Source organism: Desmodus rotundus, chromosome 4 (assembly GCF_022682495.2).
Source record: "Desmodus rotundus isolate HL8 chromosome 4, HLdesRot8A.1, whole genome shotgun sequence".
NCBI classification, from domain to species: Eukaryota; Metazoa; Chordata; class Mammalia; order Chiroptera; family Phyllostomidae; genus Desmodus; species Desmodus rotundus.
In genome coordinates this window covers 27,956,385-27,983,721 of record NC_071390.1, presented here as the reverse complement: position 1 = coordinate 27,983,721, position 27,337 = coordinate 27,956,385, and the positions used below count along the sequence as shown (strand labels likewise).

At 34.2% G+C, this 27,337-nt stretch overlaps 1 protein-coding gene across 4 annotated transcripts in view; it reads left to right on the top strand.

Annotated features, from left to right (window-relative positions):
• EXOC6 (exocyst complex component 6) overlaps positions 1-27,337 on the top strand; it is a 200,377-nt gene that overhangs the window by 75,306 nt on the left and 97,734 nt on the right. For all 4 annotated transcript variants that reach the window (XM_045197754.3, XM_024563410.3, XM_053922536.2 and 1 more), the window contains 11 exons: positions 485-532; positions 624-714; positions 3,656-3,701; positions 10,625-10,829; positions 11,705-11,857; positions 14,548-14,616; positions 14,691-14,774; positions 19,648-19,694; positions 19,812-19,932; positions 21,404-21,475; positions 24,690-24,787. In XM_045197754.3, coding sequence (XP_045053689.1) covers positions 485-532; positions 624-714; positions 3,656-3,701; positions 10,625-10,829; positions 11,705-11,857; positions 14,548-14,616; positions 14,691-14,774; positions 19,648-19,694; positions 19,812-19,932; positions 21,404-21,475; positions 24,690-24,787 — 1,034 coding nt within the window. The remainder of the gene's footprint in view (positions 1-484; positions 533-623; positions 715-3,655; positions 3,702-10,624; positions 10,830-11,704; positions 11,858-14,547; positions 14,617-14,690; positions 14,775-19,647; positions 19,695-19,811; positions 19,933-21,403; positions 21,476-24,689; positions 24,788-27,337) is intronic.

Below are 27,337 nucleotides of genomic sequence, written 5' to 3'. Positions count from 1 at the left end.
CTTTGCCTGCACCTGCAGCATTAAAATGTTGCTGTGGACTGAGATTTCCGTGTTTGATGTTAATCAGCCACCCAGTGTTTGCATTCAGCAAAGTATGAATGTTTAATTACCGTAAAATGCAATCACCATTTCCTGCAGACAATGAATGGCACATAAACCTCATTGAAGTTACCAAAAAGGGACCAGTGGTCAATTGGGTCAGTGATTTGAATTGTTTGACAGACTTAGAGAAGCAAGTAAAGTTCAAAAATCTTGAGTAAATTTGAGAAGTTTGCCACAGAATCTGTTAAAAAGAACTGTCATAAGTAATTGAAGTTAAAAGCCCTTTTCAATCAGAAGTTCAAGTTCAAGCTGTAGAGTTAATTTGAATTTGCATTTCTTTGTTCTAAGTTTCTCAGGAAGCATGATCTGATTACAAGGGTGAACAGTTACATCAGGGAAGTTTTATGCATATTTGTCTAACTAAGGTGAAATTATTTTTAAGGTACAAGTTATTGATACCAACCGAAGACTTCAAGATGCTGGAAAGGAGGTGAGAAAATGCGACATTTTTTGTGTACCAGTATGTGGATGTTGATTTATCTGTTCATTTAAAAAAATATGAACATTTCTTTATTCCTAAGGTGATAGTCCAAACAGAAGATATTATTCGATGTAGAATTCAGCAGAGGAATATTACAACTGTAGTGGAAAAATTGCAGTTGTGCCTTCCAGGTGAGTTAAATTTATCTATAGTGTAATGCTTGGCTTGATAAAATTATAATTTAATGATTAGCTTTTTTCCCAAAACGAGCTAGACATAGCTCTGACTGAATTTTCATGGTTTTCCTATATTATAAAACCCCATTTGAGGATGTTACATGAGTCTCCTAGAACAATTTCTACCTTTCCGTTTCCTTTCTGCCTAGTTTGTTCTTTGTCCATGATCACCGCCTCCTCAACTTCATTTTTCCTCAGAATACTTTCCAATGGGGAGAGTGTCTTTAGATTACATTTTCTAGCTGTGTCCTAATTTGCCTAAAATTTTACTTATTTTTCTGTTTGATACTTAAGCAGTTTGGTTTTGCTTTGCTCATAATCTCATTTTGCTGATAATGTAAGAAAACATTCCAAAGTGCTCTAGCTAGGTACTCTCCCTTCTTCATTCTTGCCTTTCCGCCTCTATTTTGGAAAGACTGACTTTTTAGGTTTCTGAGTCTCTGGACTCTCTGTTAGGGCTTAGATATTACTGGGGCATCAATAAATTCTGAAGAAACTAACCAGTATTTTCCTTACCCGGATGTATCCCATTCAAACAAAAGGAAGCAGGTAAATGTCATCTTTTTCTTAATGTAGTAAGCTAAATCCAACTTAGTGTCCCATTTTTTAATTTTTTTTTTTTTTTACAAAGGAGCTGGAACCTCCATACCCTGGGGAATAGAATAAGATGCTTTGTATATAGTAATTATACAAGGTGGGGCAAAAGTAGGTTTACCGTTATTTTTGTCGAAAATAACACAATAATTAATAAATAATAATACAAGAATAAATTCTGTTTTGTGTACTCATAACTGCAAACCTACTTTTGCCCACCCTGTATAATGTAAAGTTAGCTTAGAATGCAAATTATACATTAAAACTGTCAGTAGATCTTATTAGCTAAAAAATTATTGTTTTCTGACTTGTGAGAACAGCTTTTTTTTTAAGAATCACTACTCAGAAATTCTACTCAGTTGAATCTGTTTGATCCAGAGATATTTGCACATTAACTTTGAGTAAATGAAATGTCTGCTCATTATGTTAGATTTCAAGGTTAAGAAACCTACTTCCTTTATGAAAATGTTTAATAATACCTCTTTGCCACCATCGGATACACTGTAATAGTCATGAAGAGTGTCTAAGTTTGAATGCTTTGTCCCTGAGTGTAGTAATAAGCTTTAAAAATTAGATACAGATGGAATCTGAAAGAGCTGAATTCAGCTTATTCATCTAGAAGGCTATTTGACATAGAAAAATGAAGGGAAATAGAGGTTAGATTTTTGTTAGTGCTACTGTCTTTGCTTTAAGTGCTGGAGAGGAAATCTGAGTTCATGTAAACAGTGTATTCCTAAAGGATACATGGACAAAACCAAGGGGGAGGGTGGAGGTGGGGGAGGGAGGTGGGTTCAGCTGGGGTGGGGTGGAGGGATGGGGAGAAAAGGCATACAACTGTAATTGAATAACAATAAAAATTAAAATTTAAACAACAACAACAACAACAACAACAGTGTATTCCTAGTAGCCATGTCCAGGACTACCTCCTTTCCTTAATGCATCCTTCTATCTAGTTATCCTCTTACAAATACATTTTTTGCATCAGGAATTATGGTGGATATTGGAAATATAAAGCTGAAAATGATACCGTCCCAGCTCTGAAAGATCCTATAGTCTATCTGAATAAAGACAAGCCATCAGTTACTGTACAATTGCTTAACTCCTCCTTTGATTAGAAGTATGTGAGAAGTATAAGAACGCAGGGGTTAAACAGTGCACTTTCCTGGTGCATTAGTTCTACTTGATTATATTTGATAAAAGTATAATTTTTATGTGAAAAGAATATGGAAATAATAGAAGGTAGACATGAAATTTAAATAACTTGTTGAGATAAAACAGAGGAGACCTCAAAGCAAATTATGCTTGTAGTAGCCGTTTTAGGCTCTTTCCCAGGTGTGTGTTCACTCCAATGTTTTGGCTGGAAAATGTGAGAAATAATTGCATTATGATATACAGGCTATGATAGTGATATCCATAGAGTCTACAGAATTAGGACAGATTTGCTATACTACCCTTCCAGTTTTTATGGTTTTCACACAAGTAAACAGTATCTTTTGTAAACTTGAAGAACCCTGAGGGTAGCCATAAAACTATAGATATATCTGGAAAAAATTGTCTATCTCTTTGGTCTAGGAAATGGAGGTGGCTTGATGAGCCAACAATAACTTTACCTACCCACTCTATACTTTGAAATTCTACTAGGGATGAATGGTAATTTATATAGTTGCATTAAAACCTTTTTGGTTGCAGTGTGTCATCTTGCTAAAGCTTGTAACAGTTTTAATGAATAATTGCACTTCTGAACCTGTGGTAAAAATGATAAAACAAAGCAAGATGCTTTGTTATGTTTATTTATGCCTTTATTATAATTCACTGTCTGCTGTAAGCTTTTGAGGTTTCTCTTTCTTTGTGGATTTGGTGTAAAATTTTGTTTAGTGAGCTGTAACACAGTTGTGCTATTTTATTTGGTATATTGAATCAAAATCAATCTCAGTGTTGCTCAGCTTTTTCTCTCAAATAACTAAAGTCCAAACTTCCGATTCCACTGCCGGGAAGAGACATTATATTAGTATGTTTCTGAATAGGATACATATTAGTATGTTAATGTCTCAATTATAGGTGTCAGCATATGCAAGTGTTGCAAGTTTAGTATGATACAGTAGTATGTACAATGGTATATTTAGAGATGAAAATGTTTTTATTTACTTGAAATATAAAATTTTATTTGAAAACGCAAGCCTAAATCAAAGTATAGAGAAAATTAATGAATTTATAATATGCTGCTCCCTCTCATAATTATTTTTATCTCTCAAAAATATTTTTCCATTTTAAAAAGCTAAAGTAAGTTATTTTTTTAATGCAGTGCTGGAAATGTACAGTAAGCTAAAAGAACAGATGAATGCAAAAAGGTGAGTTGGTTTCTTTCCTAATTGTTTTTAGTGAGAATCTTTTTTTTTCTATTATCGAAGGCATATTGAAATTTACTGTAAGTTATAGTGAGTCACAAAGTTTGCTTTTTACCTTTAACTATGCTTTGTTCATGCAATTCACCCACCAGGATCATTCAATAAAGCAATTCTTAACTGTTTATTTGTGGATCCGCACCTTGTATAAGTGATATCAAAGACTGATAATATCAATGGAGAACAAATAGGCAACTGAACAGGAGTGGAAAAGAATATTGATTAATTTATCAACATTGACATTGCATGTAGTCCAAGTCTCAGTGTGTGTCGTGGGTCCACAAGTGAAAGCAAAGTGTGGATAATTACATTTTGACAGTCTGGGCTAGTGTAGTTCATGTTCTGTTTTTTTAATTAATTTATTTATTTTAATTTTTTTCTTTTATGATTCTAGAGAGAGGGGAAGGGAGGGAGAAAGAGGGAGAGAAACACCAATGTGAGAGAGAAACATTAATCGATTGCCTCCTGTACATGCCCCAACTGGGGACTGAACCTGCAAACCAGGGACTGAACCTGCAAACCAGGCATGTGCCCTGACTGGGAATTGAACTGGCAACGTTGCATTTCACAGGACCACGCTCCAACCAATTGAGCCACACCAGCCAGGGCCCATTATATCTTATTAATACAAATGAATAAATGAAAAATGAAAAGTAAAAATAAAATAAGTTAAAGCAGGTTATCGATTGCCATAGAAACATTAGGTGTGCTAATGTTTAAAGTGTTTTAAAGGTATACAATTTTATTTATTTTTTAAATATATTTTTTTATTTTTTAATTGCAGTTGACATACAGTATTTTATTAGTTTCAAGTGTACAACATAGTCATTAGGCATTTATATAATTAAGTGACCACCCTGATAAATCTAGTTACCATCTGACACCATACATAGTTATAATAATATTATTAACTATATTCCCTATGATATATTTTACATCTCCATAACTGTTTTGTAATTAACGATTTGTACTTTTTAATTCTCTCCCCTTTTTTACCCATCCCTCCAACCCTACTCCCATTTGGCAACCATCAAAATGTTCTTTGTATCTATAAGTTTGTTTCTGTTTTCTTTGTTTATTTTGTTTTTTAGATTCCACATATAAGTGAAATCAAATGGTACTTGCCATGTTGTTACATATGGCAAGATTGTTTTTTTTATGGCTGAGTAATATTTCATTGTATATATGTACCACTTTTTTATCCATTTTTCTTTTGATAGACACTTAGGTTGCTTCCATATCTTGGCTATTGTAAGTAATGCTACAATGAACACAAGAATGCATATGTCTTTTCAAATTAGTGTTTGGGGTTTCTTGGTATAAATTCTTGGAAGTGGAATTAGGTCCTTCTTTGTCTCTTATTATAGCCTTTGATTTAAAGTCTAGTTTTTCTGGTATAAGTATTACTACCCCAGTTTTTTTTGTTTCGTTTCTGTTTTCATGAAATATCTTTTTTCACCCTTTTCTGTCTATGTGTTTCTTTTGATTTGAAGTGAATTTCTTATAGGCAGCATATGTAAGGGTCTTGTTTTCTTATCTATTCAGTTACCCTAGGCCTTTTGATTGGAACATTTAATCCATTTACATTTAAAGTAATTGTTGAGCCCTGGCTGGTGTGGCTCAGTGGACTGACCACTGGCCTGCGAACTTAAAGGTCACTGGTTTGATTCCCATTGAGATAGGGCACATGCCTGGGTTGCAGGCAGGTCCTTGGTAAGGGGTATGTAAGAGGCAACCATTTGATGTTTCTCTCCCTCTGTCCATCCCTTCCCCCTCTCTAAAAGTAAACAAACACAATCTTTTAAAAAATAAAGTAATCGTTGATCAATATGTAGTTATTGCCATTTTATTATTTATATTTTTATCTTTTCTTCTTCCTCTTCTCTTTCCCCTCCTCCTCCTCTATTTCTTTTAATACTGGTATGCTGGTGAGGAATAACTTTCGCTTTTTCTCTTTCTAGAAGCTCTTCATCTGTCTTTTAATTCTAAATGATAACTTTCCAGGATAGAGTAATCTTCATTGTAGGCCCTTGCTTTTCATCACTTTAAATATTTTTGTGCCAGTCCCTGGGCTTGCAAAGTTTTTGTTGAGAGACCGGCTGACAGTCTTATAGGAGCCCCTTTATAGGTAGTTAAGCACTACTGTCTGGGAGAAAGGTACCCCTCCAACCGTCGCCCTGAAGTTAGCCAGACAATTCAGTTCCTCTCCACATGTGCCTGGCACTTTCTGAGCTGCTGCCTCAGTGCTGGAGCTTGGAGAGCATGAGTCTGTCAACAGATAAGTTCATGGGCCAGCCTTTTAGGAGGAATTCCTGGGACTCCTGAAACCCTCTGTCTGACTCAGCCACAATCCCTGCTGATTTTCACAGCCAGAAATTATGGGGACTTCTCTTCCTGACACTGGAACACTAGACCGGGGAGCCTGGTGTGGGGTAGTAACCCCTTGCTCCTCAGTGGGCGACCTCCGCAGCCGAGATATCCCCCCTGATTTTTAAGCACCACACGTGGGTTTGGGAGCAGCACATTCTGTCTCTCCACCCCCCCGCCAATCTCCACGTGGCTTCTTCTATATATCCTTAGTTATAGGACTTCCGTTTAGCTAGAGTTCAGGAGGTTCTCAATGGTGGTGAGAACAATTACAATTATAAGTTTAATTGTAATTTTGATGTGTTCATGGGAGGAGGTGAGTACTGTGTTAACCCACTCTGCCATCTTGACCAGAAACCCCTAAAAATGAACAGTTTTAAAGTAACATAGAAAAACCAGAAAAAATGAGACATTTGGAAAGGGGAAATAATGATTTACTCTTAGTTTATTAATAACTATTTATTTAGCAGAAGCGTCTAAAGTTCTTCATTCCCCTCAGAGCATTGCCTTAGTTGCCTACACAATTTTTGAAATGTTATGCTTTTATTATTTTTAGTTTCAAAAATGTTCTGATTTTCCTTTTTTAACTCTTGTGTTACTTACATGTGTGTTGTTTAATTTCCAAGTATTAGTGGAATTCTTTAGCAATATTATGATCTATTATTAATTTCTAGTTTAAAACTGTTGGGCCAGTGAATATACTGTATACAATTCTTTCCCTTGATATTTATTAAGACTTGTTTAGTGGCCCTAGCATATTATATATCTTGCTGAATATTTCATGTGTACTTGTAGAAACTATATATTCTGCAGCTGTAATTGGCTTTAGTATTCTAGAAATATCAATTAGGTCATGTTAATTGTTAGTGTAATTCAAATCTTCTATATCTTTAATAATTTTTTGTTGGCCGGTTCTATCAACAATAGAAAAGAACTTAGGTTTTCAGCTATTGTGGGTTTGTCTATTTTCCCTTTAGTTCTTTACATTTTGCTTCATACCATATTTTGACTTGTATAATGCACACTTTTTTGCCCATATTTTTGAGGAAAAAATAAGGATATGCGTTATACATGGCTAGTACTAATTCCCATGTATAGAGCAAGTATAATGCAAGGTATACATGGGAATTAAGACTAATATGTGGGTGCACATTATACATGGCAAAATACAGTACATTTTAAAGGTCTGTTTAATAGATGCACACACATTTATGACCACTTTATATTCTTTTTGAAGTGTCTCATATTTATAAAAACAGACAACTTGACAGAGGTTTAACATGGGAGGTTACTGTAGGGTTATTTATAAAAAATAAAAATCAGAGACTTAAAAATCCCAATAATTTGGACATCATTATGACAGATTATAATAGGGTAATAATCTGTTTCTAACTAATTTCAGTTGAAGGTAAATTCCGTGTTGTATTGTTAAATGGGGTGTGAGCCTACTGAAGAGGAACGGTGCACGTAGGTTATGGTTGGCTATAAATGTGGGCAGGTGTTGCTGAGGCGAGTACTGCATGGTAGCATCACATCGTAGGAACCTTTAACTTTCTCTTCATAGTTTTTCTATTTTTCCAATGCTTATAGATTACTGTTATCATTTGTTTTAAAAACAGCGTCATGTTTACCAAAAGAGAAGTGGTAATCTATTATGCAAACTTGCTTACATTTTAAAATAGGTAAAGCTCAGATAAATTGCTAAATTTTAAGAAGGATCTCAGGCCTGGTCTCTGGCTTTTGCTCTTTTCCTAAGATTATTAACTTTGGGCCTCCCAGAACAAAGCCTGAGCTATAACCTTATATATACTTTTTACATTTTTAAGGAGTATAATTCTAGGGAAGCTGAGGAATATTGAGGGAAACAAATGTGAGATAGGGAATTCGGGAGAGGAAATATGAGGTTGAGTTACTGAGTTAGCCAATGCTTAATATTGATCAATTTCAAAGAACTTTTGGGGAGTTTATATTAATTATTGTAAGTCACAACATTCCATTCAGGAGGAAGAAAGGAGAACCAATCTCCTGGTTTCCTTTTCTCATAACTTAAGGGTTTTACATACTGGCAGTAACTTCACTTTTCTGGGTTCTTGAAAGGTCATGTGATGTCTCATGCCTCAATGACACAGGGAAGTCCAAGGTGGGAGGTGAGAGATGAGCAGCATGAAGGAAAGCACAGTTGTGTTATGGAGTCAGTTGCTTGTATCTGTGGAATGTTGCAAAAACTGCTGGTAATACTTTTCACTTAGCATCTATCACTTATTTCAAATGTGTTACAGGTATTACCATGATTTTTCAAAAAGCATATCCGTTATAGAGAGAATACTTTTGGGGTTTCCCTAATTTAAGTCAAGTCAGGAAATAGGCTAGGATTAATTTTGACTATTCACTACTCTATTGTATCAAAGTGTTACTGTACTCAGAAAAGGTATTACTCATTATTTCACATCATCTAAGTCTATAATGTTTTAGAGATAATCCAAATCATTGTAACGACATCTCCTTACCCATACCTTCACCTAAACTTACTGATTTCTGACCAAATATATATTTTATTTATAGCATAACCATTCTAGGGATTTAAAATAACCATGATCAAATTTAGCTGTAATTTTTAAATTTGTGACCATTTGCAAAATAAACTGTCTTTGAGAATATATAAGCTTGAGAGCCAATAAGTATCTTTTTTTTGTTTATTTTCATTTTTATAAATTCTTTTTTTTAAAGATTTTATTTATTTATTTTTAGACTGAGGGGAAGGGATGGAGAAAGAGAGGAAGAGAAACATCTATGTGCAGTTGCCTCTCACGTGCCCCCTACTGGGGACCTGGCCCACAACCCAACCCACGCATGTGCCCTGACTGGGAATCAAACCAGCAACCCTTTGGTTTGCAGGCCGGCACTCAATCCACTGAGCCACACCAGCCAGGGCTTGTTTATTATCTTTTAAAAAAATTTTTTTTAAATTTTTATTCAGTTACAGTTGTCTGTGGGGGTGGGCTTGGCTGGGGTGGGGTGGAGGGATGGGGAGAAAATGCAGCCAGTAAGTATCTTTAAAGAGCTTTGCATCTTTCTGTGTTTTCAGTTTATTTATATATAACTTGTTTTGTTTTTTTAAGGTAGTGCCTTTTCTCATTTTGATATCCAGTTCACTGGGAAGACAGAGAATATTATTTGATAAATTTAAAAAGTACCTACTTGTAAGGATTTTGGTGGTGAATATTATTGTAGGGTATTCACAGTTTTGGCAAGTCTGAGGCAGTTATAGTATCTTGACCAAATTATACACCCTTTCTCTGTGTTTCAGTTTTCTCATTTATAGGTTAATAGTGATATCTGCCACAGACATCTACCTCATAGAAGTCTAGAGAAAATTGAAGTGTGTCTATGAAATTATTGATATATGTCAGTTTTTCTAGGGCACAAGCTATACTTTACTAATTGCCGCATACCCAGCATGTCACCAGTGCCTAATATGTAATAGGCACTCAGTAAATATTTGTTGAAATGAAAAAGAAATCACTCTGTTTTATTATGTCTTTTGTGACGTTATTAAAATTTTAATATTATTTCTAATTATCTTAAACAGTTTAAAACATTTTTTAAAGTTCTTTAAAGTATATTTTGCTTTAAATTAGATCTGTGCCTTGTATTTTTTTGATGATGATGGTTTGTGGATGGGAGAAATATTATGAAATCACATATCAAATAACTATCAGGGGTGTCCAACCCTTTGGTATCTCTGAGCTACATTGGAAGAAGAGTTGTCTTGGGCCACACATTAAATACACAAACACTAACAAAAACTAATGAGCAAAAAAAGGTTTTATGTAAATTTATAATTTTCTGTTGGGCCTCATTTATAGCCATCCTGGGCCACATGCAGCCCACAGGCCACAGGAAGGACACCCCTGACTTATGTATGTGTGTATGTATATGTGTATGTATGTATGTATGTATGTATTTTAAAGATTTTATTTATTTATTCTTAGAAAGAGGGGAAGGCGGGTAGAGAGAGGGGAAGGGAGGGACAGAAACATCGATGTGCAAGAAAAACATCAGTCTGTTGCCTTTCTCATGCCCCCAACTGGGCACCTGGCCTGCAACCCAAGCATGTGACCTGAATGGGAATCAAACTGGTGACTTCTTGGTTTTCAGGCTCACACTCAATCTGCTGAGCCACCACAGCTAGGGCTAAATATTCTAATTTTAAAAGTTGGGATTATTATACACTTACGTATTGTGATGACTGTGATAATGCTTGTGATGTTATAGATTCAGATGAAGTGAAATGAAGTTGTATGTTAGTGTAAACCATGAATTTTCAGCTTGCAGCCTGTTCATATGATTTGTAGTTTGTGCTTAGTAAATAGAAATAAATGCTGTTTTACCTATAATTATGACCTTTTTGATGGGAATGTTGGACTGATTAATTATTTGTAATTACTTGTAAAATTAGTGTCATAAGAACTTTATAGAGTTGTCTTTTTAACTTCTCACAGGTATTATTCTGCTCTAAAAACTATGGAACAATTAGAGAATGTATATTTTCCCCGGGTTAGCCAATACCGGTTTTGTCAGCTAATGATAGAAAATCTTCCTAAACTCCGTGAGGATATTAAAGAAATATCCATGTCTGATCTCAAAGACTTTTTGGAAAGCATTCGAAAACATTCTGATAAAATAGGTGAAACAGCGATGAAACAGGTGAGATTAAAAAGGGGAATTTTAATTTAATGTTATTCAATAATTTAGGTTATAGAATATATCCAAAGTTGACTTTCTTCAGTAAAATGCTTATTTTTTTTTAGTTTTACCATTTTCTTATCTTTCCTGATTCTTGTTTAGGATGGATTTCACCAACATTTTCTTTTGATTTACAGTTATTCCTTACTTAACTTGACTCACCATCAATTCCTTGGCAATGTTCCCCAACTATATAGTATTACATTAACTTTTGCCAGAGTGAAATTTAGTATAAAATTAACTGAAAAGTGGCAGCTCTCTTGTGCTAAGGTTCTAAGTTGCTCCCTTTTTAAAATTGAAAGTGTTATTTGAATTAACAACTTCTACAGCTCAATAATAAAAATACAAACAACGGGAAAGGATTTGGCAGTTATAAAGTTAATGTACCTACCTTTGGGTCAGCATTTCCTGTCCTAGATATTCACCAATGAGAAGTGAAAATGTGTCCTCATGATGTTTGCGGTAGCTTTGTTCACAGTTGGCTAAAAACCAGAAACAACCCAATGAGCATCAAAAGGAGAATGGATAAACAAATCGTGCTATATTCATAAAATGGAACATTACTTAGTAATGAAAGGAATGAATTACTGATATGTGTGACAACATATATAAGTCTCCCAGCCATTTGGCTCAGTCTTTTTAAATAAAATTATACACCCCTGCAAAACTGTTCAAAAAAGAAGAGAAAGGGCACAGATCACAAATAAAAAATGGGATATTGCTCTAGATCCTACACCCACAGACAGTAAAAATATTTTTAAAATGAATGAATTCTTGAACTGATTTAGACCATAATAAATTTTAAAATAATCTGAATTTTTCTTTTTCCAAAATAGGCACAACAGCAGAAAACCTTCAGTGTTTCTCTGCCAAAGCAAAATAATGTAAAATTTGGGAAGAATATGTATATAAATGATAGAATTCCAGAAGAAAGGAATGAAATTGTGTTGAAACATACATTTGAGGAAGAGGATGAGAATGAAGAGGAGGTGATGGGAATTAGTTTCTCTCTCTCTACCTTCCTTTCTTTCCATGAATTTTTTCTTTTAAGTTGTAATGAAAATCTGTGTAATTCTCATTCTTACCATGTGCAAATTGAATTTATATGTATTAGTAAGTTATGAGATGTTAGGGCAATCAAATTATCTGAAATATTAGACTGCATAATTGACTAATAAACAGGAAATATTGTAGTTTATATTTTAAATCATTGGTAGTTGAACTTAGTTCTGCCAAAATTAGTAACAAAAGTGTAAATTTAATGATTTTTTGAAGTGATCACTTATATTTTAATTATCTGTGGTAAACATTCAATATCATGATGGCTTGACCTTGAATTTAGACTAATTTTGGATAGCCTACCTTTTTATTTATTTTTATTTTTTTAAAAATTTTTTATTGTTATTCAATTACAGTTGTGTGCCTTTTCTCCCCATCCCTCCACCCCACCCCAGCCAAACCCCCCTCCCTCCCCCACCTCCACCCTCCCCCTTGATTTTGTCCATTTGTCCTTTATAGTAGTTCCGGTAATCCCCTCTCGACATTGAAGTTAAGAACAATCTAACAATGGACAGGGGGGAGTGGGGAGGGGACAGTGAGCTTACCTTTTTAAAAAATTGGTGCTGAGATACTACAAAAAATTCCAACATGACTAAAGTTTTGTATTTCTTCAAAATGTTTTAATAAGTTTAGAAACCTTGAAATTATCCTTAAATATCTCCTTTCTTTCATCCACTGTATCTAGATTCATTTCTAGTCCTATTGCTTCTTTTGTTCTCTCCATGAAGTCTTCTGTTGAGCCTACTTCTTATCTTTTCCTTTGAATTATTTTGAATTTAGCAAAGACCATAAGGACCCAGTTTATTCCCAATTGTTTATAAGTTTTTGCCTTGTCAGTGAGATGTTAAATTCTTTTTAAGGATTTAGTTGGGGCATAGTAAGAATTTTTAACTGATTGATAAAAGCAACTCTATGAATGTGTGCCCATGGCCTCCTCTGTGGTTGGGAGAGCAGTATAATATGTACCTATCTGCTGAATGCCTGAGGATGTGTGAGACTACAGGTGTTCCTCGACTTAATCCTGATAACTCGTTGTAAATTGAAATTATCATTAAGTCGAAATTACACGTAGTGCATTCACCTACCAAACATCATAGCTTAGTCTAGCCTACATTAGTGCTTGGAACCCTTACTTAGCCCACAGTTGGGTGAAATCATCTAACACAAACTCTGTTTTATAAGGAAGTGTTGAATAGCTCATGTAATTTGTAATGTGTATTGCTTTCGCATCATGGTAAAGTCGAGCCACCGTAAGTCAGGGACAGTCCGTATATGAAACCATGTCTGTGTGTATGTATGTGTATGTAAGTGTATGTGTGTATATGTACATACATGTGCATATGCAGCAGATGTCTGATATTATAATGAAAACAGACAAATGAACAACATTAGACAGTTTAATGTCTCTTTTTTTATAAAGATTTTATTTATTTTCAGAGAGAGGGAAAGGGAGGGAGAAAAAGATGGAGAGAAACACTGATATGCAAGAGATACATCAATGGGTTGCCTCTCGCATGCCCCCAACTTGGGACCTGGGCTGCAACCCTGGCATGTGGCCTGACTGGGCATCAAACCAGTGACCTTTTGGTTCACAGGCCAGTACTCAATCTGCTGAGCCACACCAGCCAGGGATAATGTCTTTCTAGTAAGGAATGAGTGTGTCCTGATTAGTTTCTTGAAATTAAATAAATATTTTTGAAATCTAACTTTTGTTTTCTCATAATCAATATTTAGAGAATCTCTGTGTTCTCTTCTCCCGCGATATTCAGAATGGTGAAAATAGACCAGCTAGTGTTCTTACCTGAATTTTTCTTAGTCTGTTTTGTGTACCTTTAACTGCTAGAGCATCACCATCATGCCTCACTGCCAGATCCATACTTTTAAGAAAATTTGGTCATTCCCCTGTTTTACAGATCTGTTTTACTATTACTACGTTTTGTTTCTATCATTTTCCCTAATAAGTAACACTATAATAAATATAATTTAGGCCCACTCTGGGGACTCATGAGCATAGAAATGTGTTCCTTTAAAAAGAGTTTATTTCTCAAGTTTGAGAAACTTCATACTACTCCATGTCATCAATTTTGAGGTATAATTTTAAAAATATTACATCTCAGTTGGGATACATCTTAAATTGATGATGTCATAGTTTCAAGTGGTAGTGTTTTTCCTTTCTTAGTGTTTCATAAAATAATAATGGTTATGTCTTCAATTTGATGAAATAATGGTGAATCCTATGAGTTAGCTGTGTAAGAGAAGTAACTCTGCCTATAGCTATACCTTAAATCCGTGCGCCATCTTTACCAAAAGCAATAATGGTTGTATCTGTATATCTATAGAAATTTTCTGGTAAGCTACCAAGTGTGTTGAAGACATACAGTCCTGCCTTTATTACCTAATAGTCTAAAACAGCCAATGATGATAATTATATAAAGAATGAGCTACTGAACAATTGCCAAAACAATATAGAAAAAGCATTACATTTACATTGTATGCTTTTTATAGGTGATACATGTTATTATGTGTCCATGAATTTCGTTGTCTATCTTTAACTTTACATTATCCAACAGTAGACTTGTAGTTTGACCTCTAATTTTTTTAAAATGGTGTTATTTTTCAGGTCTTAACTGTTCAGGACCTGGTTGATTTTTCCCCAGTTTATCGATGTTTGCACATTTATTCTGTTTTGGTAAGTATCTTTGTGTGAGTCTGTGTGTGTGTTTCTGTGTGTGTATTTTCATTACTTTGCTGATTTTATTTTAGGGTGATGAGGAAACATTTCAAAATTATTACCGAAAACAAAGAAAGAAACAAGCAAGACTAGTATTGCAACCCCAGTCAAATATGGTAAGTATATCAAAATTTTGAATTGGTTATGTTGTCACTTTTTATTCCCTTCTTCAGAGCTTGCATCACTATTCATTCAACTATAAATATTTATTGAACACCTACTATTTCCAATAATTGGTTTAGATGCTGATGGTACAGCAGTGAACAAAATGGATAAGTCCCTTCTCTCATGAGCGTACATTCTATTGGGAAAGATAGACAGTAAACAAATAAAATAGACAGTGAATAAATAAAAAGATAAGTATTTGAAGTGTCAGGTTATGGTTTTTAGTTTCTAATAAAGTGTTGGACTCTATATCTTAATGATGCTGGAAAAAACATTTTTGTAAAATTTTAAATACTTTCTAAATGCCCTAAAAATCTGGTAAGAATGTGTAGTCAGGATAAAAATTTAGTGAATATGGAACTGTTCTATGTACTGGTTTTGGTGATAGTTATATGACCAGATGTGTTTATGAAAACTCATAGTGCATGAAAGAGAGTAAGTTTTACTAAGTATGTAATTTATACCTCAATGGATCTGACTATAAAACAAACAAAACAAGAACACCCAAATGAAGGCAGAAATTGAGATAAGTTTAATAAAGCACTGGATGTAGCTTTTATCCCAGGGACATGTACTGAATGGGAAAGCAAGAGTTCCGAGGACGTGGAGATACAGAGGGCCCAGCCCAGAGCCACCCAGAATCAGTGACAAGAGATTGTCTCCCTTGTAAAGAAAGCGGAGACTTCAATTAATTATAACCCCGTTATTAGAATGACCTAGAGATAAAAATCACCTAACAAAACCTCTCTGTTCCTTCTGCCAAATACACTGAGGAAATTGCCTATCTCAAATCTTGATACTGAGTGAACAAAGAAAAAAATATCTCTGAGAATTCATAACAAACAGTTCCACGCATGTGTTTGCAGTTCATACTTATTCTAGCTGGATAGTCACAAAATCTGAAGTTGAAAATTTACTTTCAAGTGGTTCCATGCTGATACTGCCTCCAGGTGCCAGTAGAAGCAAATGCAGATACTCTTTGAAACTTCATAGCAGAGTTAAATAATATCCATAGTTAAAGCTTCAAGGAAAATTAGCAATTTACAACAAAAGTAATTACCAAACAAATGAGGATCATTAGAAATATTAACAACAGAAATAAATCCTAAAAGATTTTCAATATTTGAACTATTACCCATAGAATGTAAATTAACACTATTTAAAGTATTTCAAGAACAAAAGGCAAGCTTGCTGATATAGTTAGGGAATAAGAAACTATAAAGAATGGCCAAAATATGTGAAGAAAAATCAAGTAGAATACCTAAAAATTAAAGATAAAATAACCAACATTAAAATGTTTATGATAGGCTTAACAGTGGATGAATTCTCTTAGTTGATCTGAAGAAATTATCTGAACAGCATCACAGACAGACAAATTATAAAAATACAGAAACGCAAGGGTATACAGAGACAAGTTCTAACATATTTCTAGTTGGAATTTCAGAAAAAGATGGAGCAAATGGGACAGAGGAGTATTTGAGGACATAATGGCTGAGAATTTTCCAGGACAGATGAAAAATAGAAACCTCAGAACACCAAAAGAGAGAAAATAGAAAACCTGAAGAAGATTATCAGCTAACTTGATTAATTGACAATTATTGAATACTTCACCCAAAACAGCAGATTACCACTCATGCTTTTCAATTAGACTTGGAAGGTTCACTGAGATAGATCATTTTTTGGGCTATAACATAAATCTCAACAATTATAAAAGACTTGAAATCATACAAAGTATGTCTTCTGACCATAATAGAATTACATTATCTATATGCAAGAAAAGAATATTGACTCTTACCTCATTCACCAATTCAAGAAATGGATCGTGGACCTAAATTTAAGAGCTAAAATTGTAAAACTTCAGAAAAAAACAAAGGTTAACATCTTTGTGACCTTGGAACTGTTAGGCCGTCAGCATTTTGTTAGGTGTGGATACATAAAGCATGAACCATAAAAGAAATAAATTGATAAGTTGCACATGAAAATGAAACACTTCTCTTCAAAAGCCATTGTCAAGAAATGAAAAGACAAGATACAGGGATGATATACTTGCAAAACTCTTGTCTAACAAAGGGCTTGTGTCCAGAGAACATAAAGAATTTGTGTGACAAAATAATTAAAAACAACTAATAGATAAAAGATTCAAATGGACATTTTACCAAAGATACACACATGAAAAATGTTCAATGTCATTTTTCATTAGGAAAATGCAAATTAAAACCACAATGAGATATCACTGCATACTTGCTAGAATGGCTGAAGTTAAAAAGATTGATAATAGCAAGTATTGATGAGGATGTGTAGCAACTGGAACTCTCATACACTTCTGGTGGGTATACAAATTATAGTGACACACTGAAAAATAATTTGTCAATTTGTTATCATCTTAAGCTTATGCTTATCACATGACCCAGCAGTCCAGCTCCTGGGTTTTGACCCACGTGAAATGTAAGTGTATCTTCACATAGTGGCTTATATGTGAATGTTTATAGTAGTTTTATTCATAAATGTCAAAAACTGGAAACCTCTCAAATGTTTATGAACTGGTGAATAGATAAACAAATTGTTGTACATTCATGTGATGAAATGCCATTCAGCAATAGAAAAGGAACTGGTATGTGCAGTGACATGGATGGATCTCAAAAGTATTTAGATGCCACAAAGGTGTGTATAGTATAATTTGTTACATTACATTTTTGAAAAGGGAGAACTAGGAGACAGAATGAGATCAGTCGCCAAGGCCTGAAATTAGGCAAATGACTCACTACAAAGGGGCACTAGGGATCTTTATTATGAGACAGAAATATGTTCTGTATTTTGACACAAACATCTACATTTGGACAGACTCTACATATAAAAAGTGTTAATTTTACTATATGTAAATTATACCTCAATAAACTTGACTTTAAAAACAAAGATAATGAGAAGACCTTGAAAATACCTAAAGAGAAGAAATTATTTTCAGATAAACAAAACACTGGAATATTTTCAATGCCAAAGGAAAGTAACTGTCAACTTAGCATTCTATATCCAGTAAAACCAGGGCAAATATAGACATGTTCAGACAAAAAGAAGAGAGTTTGCTACTGAGACGCCCTTCCCCAGGAAGTTCTAAAAAGGGGGAAATACTTCAGGCCAAAGGAAAGGGACACCAAATGGAAGCTATGAGATGCTAGAAGGAATGAATATCAAAGAAAGTGTAAATAACTGGATAAATCTGTGTTGATTGTAGGAAATAATAAAATATTATGGACTTTAAAACATGATAGAATTAAATATACAACAATAACATAAATGTTAGAATGAGATGGAAGTTAATGAAATGAACCTATTCTACAGTTTCTTAATTGTCCGGAAGAGTAAAACTATTAATTTTAGAGTTTGGTTAATTAAGTATGCATCGTGTAATTTCTGGAATAAACACTAAAAAGAGTAGAAACAGAGTGCATACTTTCATATAATACATAAAAGCTAGAATTATAAATTAAATATTCATGTCTTAGGGTTAAGAAATGGTAAGTTAACCTGTAAGCACTGATAGTATTGACTCAAAATATTTAAAGCAAAATTGCCATAACCAAAAGAATAAATAGAAAAATCTACAGGCATAGTGGATTTTAAATGTCTCAATATCTTATAAACCAAATAGAATATCAGTGAGAATATAGGACATGATTAATAGGCTTGATCTAATGGACTATATAGAATGCTGTTTCATCCACTATAAAAACATATTCTTTTAAGCACAAATGGAACACTATAAAATGTAACTAACAAGTAAATATCAAGAAATATGAAATGTCTCATGTTACACAGAGTACATTCTCTGATCATAGTATTCTTTTTTGTATCTTGTATTGTTTTATATTATCTTTTAGTCCCCTTATACCTCCCTCCCCTCCAACAATCACCACAGTGTTGTGATCGTAGTATTCTTTTTATTTTTAAGATTTTTTATTTATTTTTAGAGACAGGGGAGGGAAGGATAAAAAGAGAGAGAGAAACATCAATGTGTTGTTGCCTCTCACATGCCCTGTACTGGGGACCTGGCCCGCAACACAGGCATGGGCCCTGACTAGGAATTGAACTGGTGACCCTTTGGTTTGCAGCCCGTGCTCAATCCACTGATCTACACCAGCCAGGGCTGATCATAGTATTCTTAAATTAAAAAGTAGTAGTAATTCTTCTCCAACCCAACAAAACCCAGGTGTTCGAAAATTTTGATTACACTTATGAAATATGCAAAAAACATTTGAACTTAATTGAAATAATGAAATATTTCATGTAATAACCCTTTATGAATGAAATTCTAATGATCAGATATTTCCTATATACCTTTTATTAAAATTATAATCAATTGCAATTGTAGACTATTTGTAAAGAATGTGACATTTATTGTGAATCAGATGAAATGCCATTGGAAGGTTTTAGCAGAAGATATATGATCTTATTACTATTTGAAAAGTATCGTTCTGGCAGCTATCTGGAGAATAGACTCTAGGGAGCAAGCCTGAAAGCTGGGGGCACTAGGTAGGACAATGATGTGATAGCTCAAGTGAGAGATGATGGTGGCTTGAATTAATTGCCGGGGACAGGGGTCCTAACGTCATATTTACTTTTAATTTGTTTATTGTCTGTCTTTGAATGCAAGTTCCATGAGGGTAAGGGCTTTTTGTTATTAACTAGTATATGCCTTGGTGCCTTAAAAATGTATGCAGCATATAGTAGGCTCTCAATAAATATTTGTTAATAAATGTAGTGACTTGGAACTTACTTTTATGTTACTGGTATGTATTGGTTTAAATGATTTTTATTTTTCGTTTAAAGCATGAAACAGTTGATGGCTATAGAAGATATTTCACTCAAATTGTAGGGTATGTATCTAATATGGAAATAAATATTTTTATACTCTGTCAAATGTCAGAACTAATGATTTTCTATTTGGGTTTTAATTTTCTGACACACGTTATATTGATCATTACTGTTTGTAGGTTCTTTGTGGTCGAAGATCACATACTCCATGTGACCCAAGGATTAGTAACCAGGGCATATACTGATGAACTCTGGAACATGGCCCTCTCAAAGATAATTGCTGTCCTTAGAGCTCATTCAGTAAGTCAGACAATATATGTTACTAAACTTTTAACTTAGTTAATTTAAGAACTTCTGAGATATGTATTGTCAGAAGAAAACTGTATTTCCATCATTCTGCATATTTCTGGTAACTGCTCAGATTTGGAAGTAGTAATGTCAGGCTTTTGTTTGGTAATATTGGGCTGTGATTTTGTAACTGACTGGAGCTTCCCAAGACACATTTAGTCCAGCATTATAGAAAATGAAGAATTAATCTGGTCTCATTAGTCTCAACTGACCTCTTCATTAGATTAGTGAAAAACACCATGAATAACAGGTTTTTAATTATCATTCCAAATTCTTTGCTTCCAAAATAAGCTCCATTAAAACTCAGTAGAACTTATTCATCCATGTTCATAATTTGTTTGCAGTAATACAATTACAGATTTCTTTAAACTATGCAATGTCAAAATTTGAACTCATTTGAATAATGAACCTTTATGTAATGAGAGACTTTTTTAAGAATGAAAGTAAAATGATCAAGTATTTGTGGAATATGCCTCTTGTGGAAATAATAAATATGTTAGTGTTATAGAGACAGCTGAAATTAGTAATTGCTCAGTGTAGACTTTTTCTTAAGACAATTTGAATAGTTTGCCTTCAGTAAAATTTCTTCATACTTAAATTTTTGTAATCTTATTTATAATTTTATTATTGAGAATAGAGATTGAAAATAAATTAAAGGAGGATTATTAGCTTATGTTATATTTAGATTATAAATATACTACACTTTTATTTATCAGGAATGTAGATTCTTGATACATTATTTATCCAGTGAACTAATTTTCCTAACATATTAATAAATAACAATGCATTTTTATCATGGTTTATATTCAGACCAGTTCTGAATATGTAAAATTATAGTATGCTTCCTATTAATTCCATGACATTAAATACAAAGTGATAATATGTTAAATGCAACATATTACACTCAAAGTCTTATTAAATACTCGTAAGGGGACAGGGCAAATTTCACTACTCCTTTGAAATTAATTATTTTGGTGAATTACTAAGAAAATACTTAAATTGTCTTTCTTACATTGGAAAAGATTTGTGTCTCTTATAAGAGAATAAGTAATTGAAAACTAAAAGCATGTAGTCTCTCTATATAAACTATTTTTTCAGCTTAAAATAACTAGTAGAAATATATATGCGTCCTTGCTTTAAACAAAGTTTAGTGTGTGGAAATTTTAGGAAAATTTTTTTTCGTGTAATACAGGTGTTTTAGATATATCATTTTATGAGATTTTGCTGAGAATTTTTATTAACTAGAGGAAGCCAGCTGTGGATCTAAATAATAACCAAGATTTAAAATTTATTGTTTAAGTCTGAGGGATTAAAGGAAAGAATTTCAGGTTTTATTTCTTAGTTTTTAACTTAATGACTGGTTTGTGTGTGTTTGTTTCCACTCTTACATCTACCCTATCCATCCCTCCCACCCCATCCCCAGTCTTACTGCACTGATCCTGATCTTGTTTTGGAGCTGAAGAATCTCATTGTAATATTTGCAGACACTTTGCAGGTGGGTGATACTCTAACATTCAATTCATGGCTATTTTAAGTACTTAAATATATATAAATGATAAACTATGCTCACTTAATTTATTGTGGATTGATGGTAGTAAATTAGTAGTAACCAAATGTTTACTCATAATATATATTAGTATCCCTCTATTACCCAGTATTTTTCATACCACTTCCTTTCTGACCATGAAGCTGGGACAGAGCTCATGGAATATTACTATCTTTTTGAGTACTGGTCATCAGAATAGATACAGTATTTTTGTAGTTTAAAAAAACGGTGCCGTGGAAAGAACTCTGAACTAGAAATTAAAAGATACAAGCTCTCGCTTAGAACAGTGATCATGGGCCCTGGAAGTCCCACAGATCCTGAGTTTGTGTTCTCCCTCTGCTATTGACTAATTGTATGTCTACAAGTTTTCTAAACCTTAGATCCTCATTTGTGAAAATAGATTTATTACTAGTTTTCAGAATTTATTACTAGTTTTGAGTTTTAAATGTGATAATAATTAGGTCAGCCCCCACCCGTGTTTTTGACTGGGGCCACCCTGCCAAAGCTATAAAGCAGTCTGTGTTGGTTGCTACTTGTGCTGGGCTTGGAGATTCCCAGGTGAAGCCATAGTGTGAACCTAAGCTGGCTGCTTCTAATGCTGGGCCTTGGGCCACTTAGTGAGCAATAGGGAGGCTGGTGGCTCACTGAGGCTTGCTGTTGCTTGTTGGAGAGGATTCAGGAAGTTGTGAAGCATGAGCCAAGACCAGCCATTCATATGAAAAAGCTGCTGTTACCAGCTATAATTTGGGTAGGATGGAGCCTCAGAGGATCTCCAGGGCAGGGTAAACAGTGTTAGCCAGGTTGATGGAGTCTCAGATATGATACCTGCCTGCTGGCTCTGTGGCTCTGTGTAGGGGAGGGTTTAGAAAAGGACCAATGCCCTCTGCCTGCCTTTCTGTCTGAGAGAAAGCAGTTCCCCAGCTCTCGCCTTGATGCCAGAAATTTCAGTTCCTCCCTGTATGCCTCTGGTGCCTTTCAAGCTGCTACCCAAATGCTAAAGCTTAGAGGGAGTGATTCTGAGTAAGTCCATGTGTGAGTTCTTTAAGGGAAACTGCTTGGGACTCCAGAAGTTTCTTCCACTGACTGAATCCCCGCAGGTTTTACAGCCAGAAGTTATGGGAACTTATCTTCCTGGCACTGGCACTCTGGGCTGGGAGGCCTGTTGAGGGGCTGGGACTCCTCGCTCCGGAGGAGTGTATAGTTTAGTGTGTGTAAACTACAGATAGAGATATGGTAGGGTAAGGATGAGAGTGAGCAAGTTGATGGTGTTAGAAACTGTAGAATATGGGTATGAGCACAAAAGGGCAAATAGTTGTACTGAAACTGGTAAGGTGGGTTGACCCAGATTGTGGCAGATCTTGTGGGACTTTAGTAAGCCTTCTGTCGTTTTTAACCATTTGCACTTTTAAATGATAATTTTGAGAGTCTAGTCAATAGATTGAGTTGATAGAGATAGGTGGTTGGAATTTCAGAGATATTAAAGAACTGAAATATGAAATAAAGCAGTGGCACTGGGAATATTTCTGGAAGAAAGAAAGGTAGTAAATGATGGTGAAGAATGATAAATTTGAAAGGTTTGTAAAAGAGGTAAAATTAAAAGAATTTGGTGTCTGATTAGACGGTTCTGTGAGGGGGCATTTAGATGAATTAAAAATTTTTTTCCTGGTAAACTGTATTGATGATAGGACTATTAACAGAGATAGGAAATAAGAAAAACACCTGGTTTAGTTAGAAAGGGAGGAGGTAAGTTAACTCTAATATGCTTGCTGGCAGAATGAGTAGAGGTATTAGAATTAAATTACTGGGATGTATTTACACAGGTATGGCTAGAGATCCAGATTCAGGACAACAGAGAAAGTGGTGTTTGAAGTCAATAGACTTGGGAGGGCCCTGGAAAATTAGAAGAAAAGATTGAAAGATTGAGATAGTAGAAAAAAAGGGAACAGGTAGGATTATTTATAGATAAAAGGAGAACAAGGAGGGAGAGTGGTGTTATAGAATTCAAAGCAGAAGAGTTACAGGAAAGAAAGGTATGGTAGAGTGAGATCATTGAATTTTATATTTGGGAGATAATCTGTATCGTTGAGAGCAGTTTCAGTAAAGGAATAGAGCCTGGAGTTTGTTTTAGGGTTTGACTATGAAAGGAGTAACAAGAGAGGCAGCTGGAAGGGCACAGAAAATTGAGGGAGGACTTTTTTTTTTTTCTTTTGTTGTTCTTGGTTTAAAGATGGGAAGCAATTTTGCATATTTATTTAGCCTAGAGAAAGGAGTTGTGGGAGTTAAAGACACTCTACTGTGAATAGGTAGACCCTGGAATGGTTCTTAACAGGATGAGATAGATGTAAACCTGGACAGCTCGGCGAGGTGAGTGAAAATGTTTGGTCCTGATATGGGTAAGATTTCAGTGAATTTGGAGTTGGAAAGAAAGTTTTGGAGAGTGTATGTTCAATTAAAAGATGTAAATTTCTTCTATACAAGAAAGTCAATCTTAACTTGAAGGTGCAAAAGGAAGCCAGCATGTTTTAGACAGAATATATTCCCTTTTATTCTTGAATCCTATTTAGATACCATTTCTCAAGACACAGTTATCTATGCAGATCATTAATCTCGAACTTTCTCGCCAGTTCTGACTTCTGATACTTTTAAAGGCTAACAAAGAAATCCAGAGTAATTAGAGAAGAATGGAAAAATTATTCCAGCTTCATAAAACTTTCTACACACTTTCTTTTTTTTTTAAAGAGTTTTTTCGTAAGATTTTTAAAAAAGATTTTATGTGTTCATTTTTAGAGAGAGGGGGAGAGAAGGAGGAAGAAAAGGAGAGAAATATCAATATGTGGTTGCCTCTTGCATGCCCTGTACTGGGGACCTAGCCCACAACCCAGGCATGTGCCCTGACTGGGAATTGAACTGGCCACCCTTTGGTTTGCAGTCCACATTCAGTCCACTCAGCTACACCAGCCAGGGCATCTAGACACTGTCTTACCCAATGCAAACTAGTAGAAAGTCAAAGGAATTTTTTTCATACTGTTGGAATGGCATATAATGTGATATGTGATATAGTTAGTTCACTTTCAAACAGTTCACCAGTATTACCAACATTTTAAAAGTGAATATTTTTATTTATTTGATTTGTTTATCTGCTTTTTTTATGTGTGTATTTTAGGGTTACGGTTTTCCAGTGAACCGACTTTTTGACCTTTTATTTGAAATAAGAGATCAATACAATGAAACACTGCTTAAGAAATGGGCTGCAGTTTTCAGGTTAGTCTAAGCCATCACGGCTTAATGTGGTGAAAAAGTTTGTCAGATGCTAAAGTAGTTGATTTTGTATTTAGCAATAAAAATGCTTATAATTTTTATTGTGGTAAAATATGTATAACATAAAATTTACCATTTTAACCTTTTAAGAATGTACAGTTTAGTGACATTAAGTACATTTAGGTTGTAACCATCACCACTACCCTTCTCCAGAACGTTTTCATCTGAAACTCTATTCTAATTAATCAATAACTCCCCATTCTCTTCTTCTAGCCCCTGGCAATCACCATTCTACTTTGTCTCTAGGAAGTCGACTACTCTTGGTACTTCATATAAGTGGGATCATACATATTTAAATATTTGTATTTTTTTGTGTCTGGATTATATTGCTTCACATGATGTCTTTAAGGTTTATCTGTATTGTAGCATGTGTCAGAATTTCATTTTTTTAAAGGATGAATAATATTCTATTACACATATATACCACATTTTATTTATTGTTGATCTATCTATGGGTATTTGAGTTGTTTCCACCTTTTGGCTATTGTGAATAACGATGCTATAAACATTGGTATACAAATGTTTGTCTGAGTCCCTGTTTTCAATCCTTTTGGGTGTATACCCAGAAGTGGAATTGCTGGGTTATATATTAATGTATGTTTAATATTTTGAAGAATTGCCATATTATTTTTCACAGTGGCTGTACCACTTATAAATAATTTTTAAATGTACTGCTTTTAGTTCTAATCTCTGTAGTTTGTTTTCCCAGTAAATGATTAGGTAAAAGGCTCTAAGTATTCAAACATACTTAGTATTAGAAACTTATGGCTTTTAAATTTTGTTTGGAAAAAGTACAATATTTTACAAATACCATAATTAGATTAAAGTCTTAAAACATCTAATTAGGAAAATTACTTTTGCTTTACTCACTTGCCTGTAGGGCATAGACAAAGTATTTTAATATCTGTGCAATTTTCTATTGCCATGAAAAGAGAAATCTGCTTCTTCCTTTTTAAATTCTAGAAAAATTTTCTCCCTCCTTTCTTCTGTCCCTCTGTCCCTCTGTCCCTCCTTCCCTGCCTTCTTTCTTTCCTTCCTTCCAAGAAAAAGTCAATCTTGAGATCTTAGATTTAGGTCATCCACAATATGATATAAGTGATGTGACAATAATATTTGATGAGATTGAAATAGAAAATATGTTTTAAGTGATTTAACACCAGCTTGGCATTTACCCCGTCAATTTTCGAAACTGTGGAGGGCTGACCTTCTGAATATTGTGATAGAAATCTTTCTTTTTAAAATGCCTAAGTGATTCACAAGGTGATACACCTCTATTAAAACCAACTAACTAAATCCTTATTTAAGCTTTTTGTATTAACATTTCTTAGGAGCGATATTATTGGGATGTTGTCCCAAATGGATAATTTACAGTCTTGATGAGTCATATATAAGTATCAGCAATTTTTGATATTTAGTATTTTAGAAATAGATGTAGTGCTTATTAATAGGGATAGTAATCTATAATGTATATGCTATGATATAATGCGATGATACAATAGCTTCATGTGGAATCTTTATATATATAAAATCTTTACTTACAAAGTTGACATTATTAACTTGCCCTCTTCAGAAGAGTCTTTATTTACATTTTCACAATTGTTGACAGATTTCTATTAAGTCAGCTATCCTCTCTTATCTATCGTAAGACTTCTCGTAGTGAGATTGCTTCCCCAATATGGGAAAAACTATAAGGTATTGTTTTGTCTCTGGGAGAGAGAGGATTAATGTCATCCATTGTAATTATTGGGAGAACAAATGATAGCATGTGAATTGTGGTATATAATTCCCAAAGACATTTTGACTTCTTTCCGTATCCTTCTAGATCATTCATTTGCTTAGATCGTAAGAAGTAGCAGAATTTAATGTCTTCTTATCCCTTACCTGTTTCTTCAAAGATTTTTACAAGTACTGAATTGACAGCCTGACAATTAAATGGGGAAAAAGTAGAAGTTATCATCAGTACTGAGTAATTAAAACTTGGCCACTTTCATGATAGAATTTATAATCTGACTCTGTCATAGTTTATCTGTGTGTAGTTCTCTCCAACTATATTGTGAGCACCAGTGTTTTATTTATACTTTTGATTACCTAGCCCAAGGATAGTGCCTTGCATTGTAGGGACTCAGTAAATGTTTATACAATTTGGTTCAGTAAATAGATCACTTTCAAGACTACATTAACATTTTTAGAATATGAATATACCATTCATTAAATTATCTCTCCTCACATATTAAGTGATTCCTGGCATTTGTATAAAGTGAGTCTTTATGGTCTTCTAGTAGTTTCTTTCCCTGCAACTTGCCTTTTAACTCTTTAAACACTATTTAGAAGGAAATAGAGTAAATTGAAGCCTCTCACTGTATTTTAGGTGAACAGAGCCTTATTTTAGCTAACTTGTGTACACCATGATTTAAAAACCTGTGCCTTTATTTCCAGCCTCTCCTCAAGACCCCAGACCCATTTATCAATTAGACATCACTTATCCACTACTCA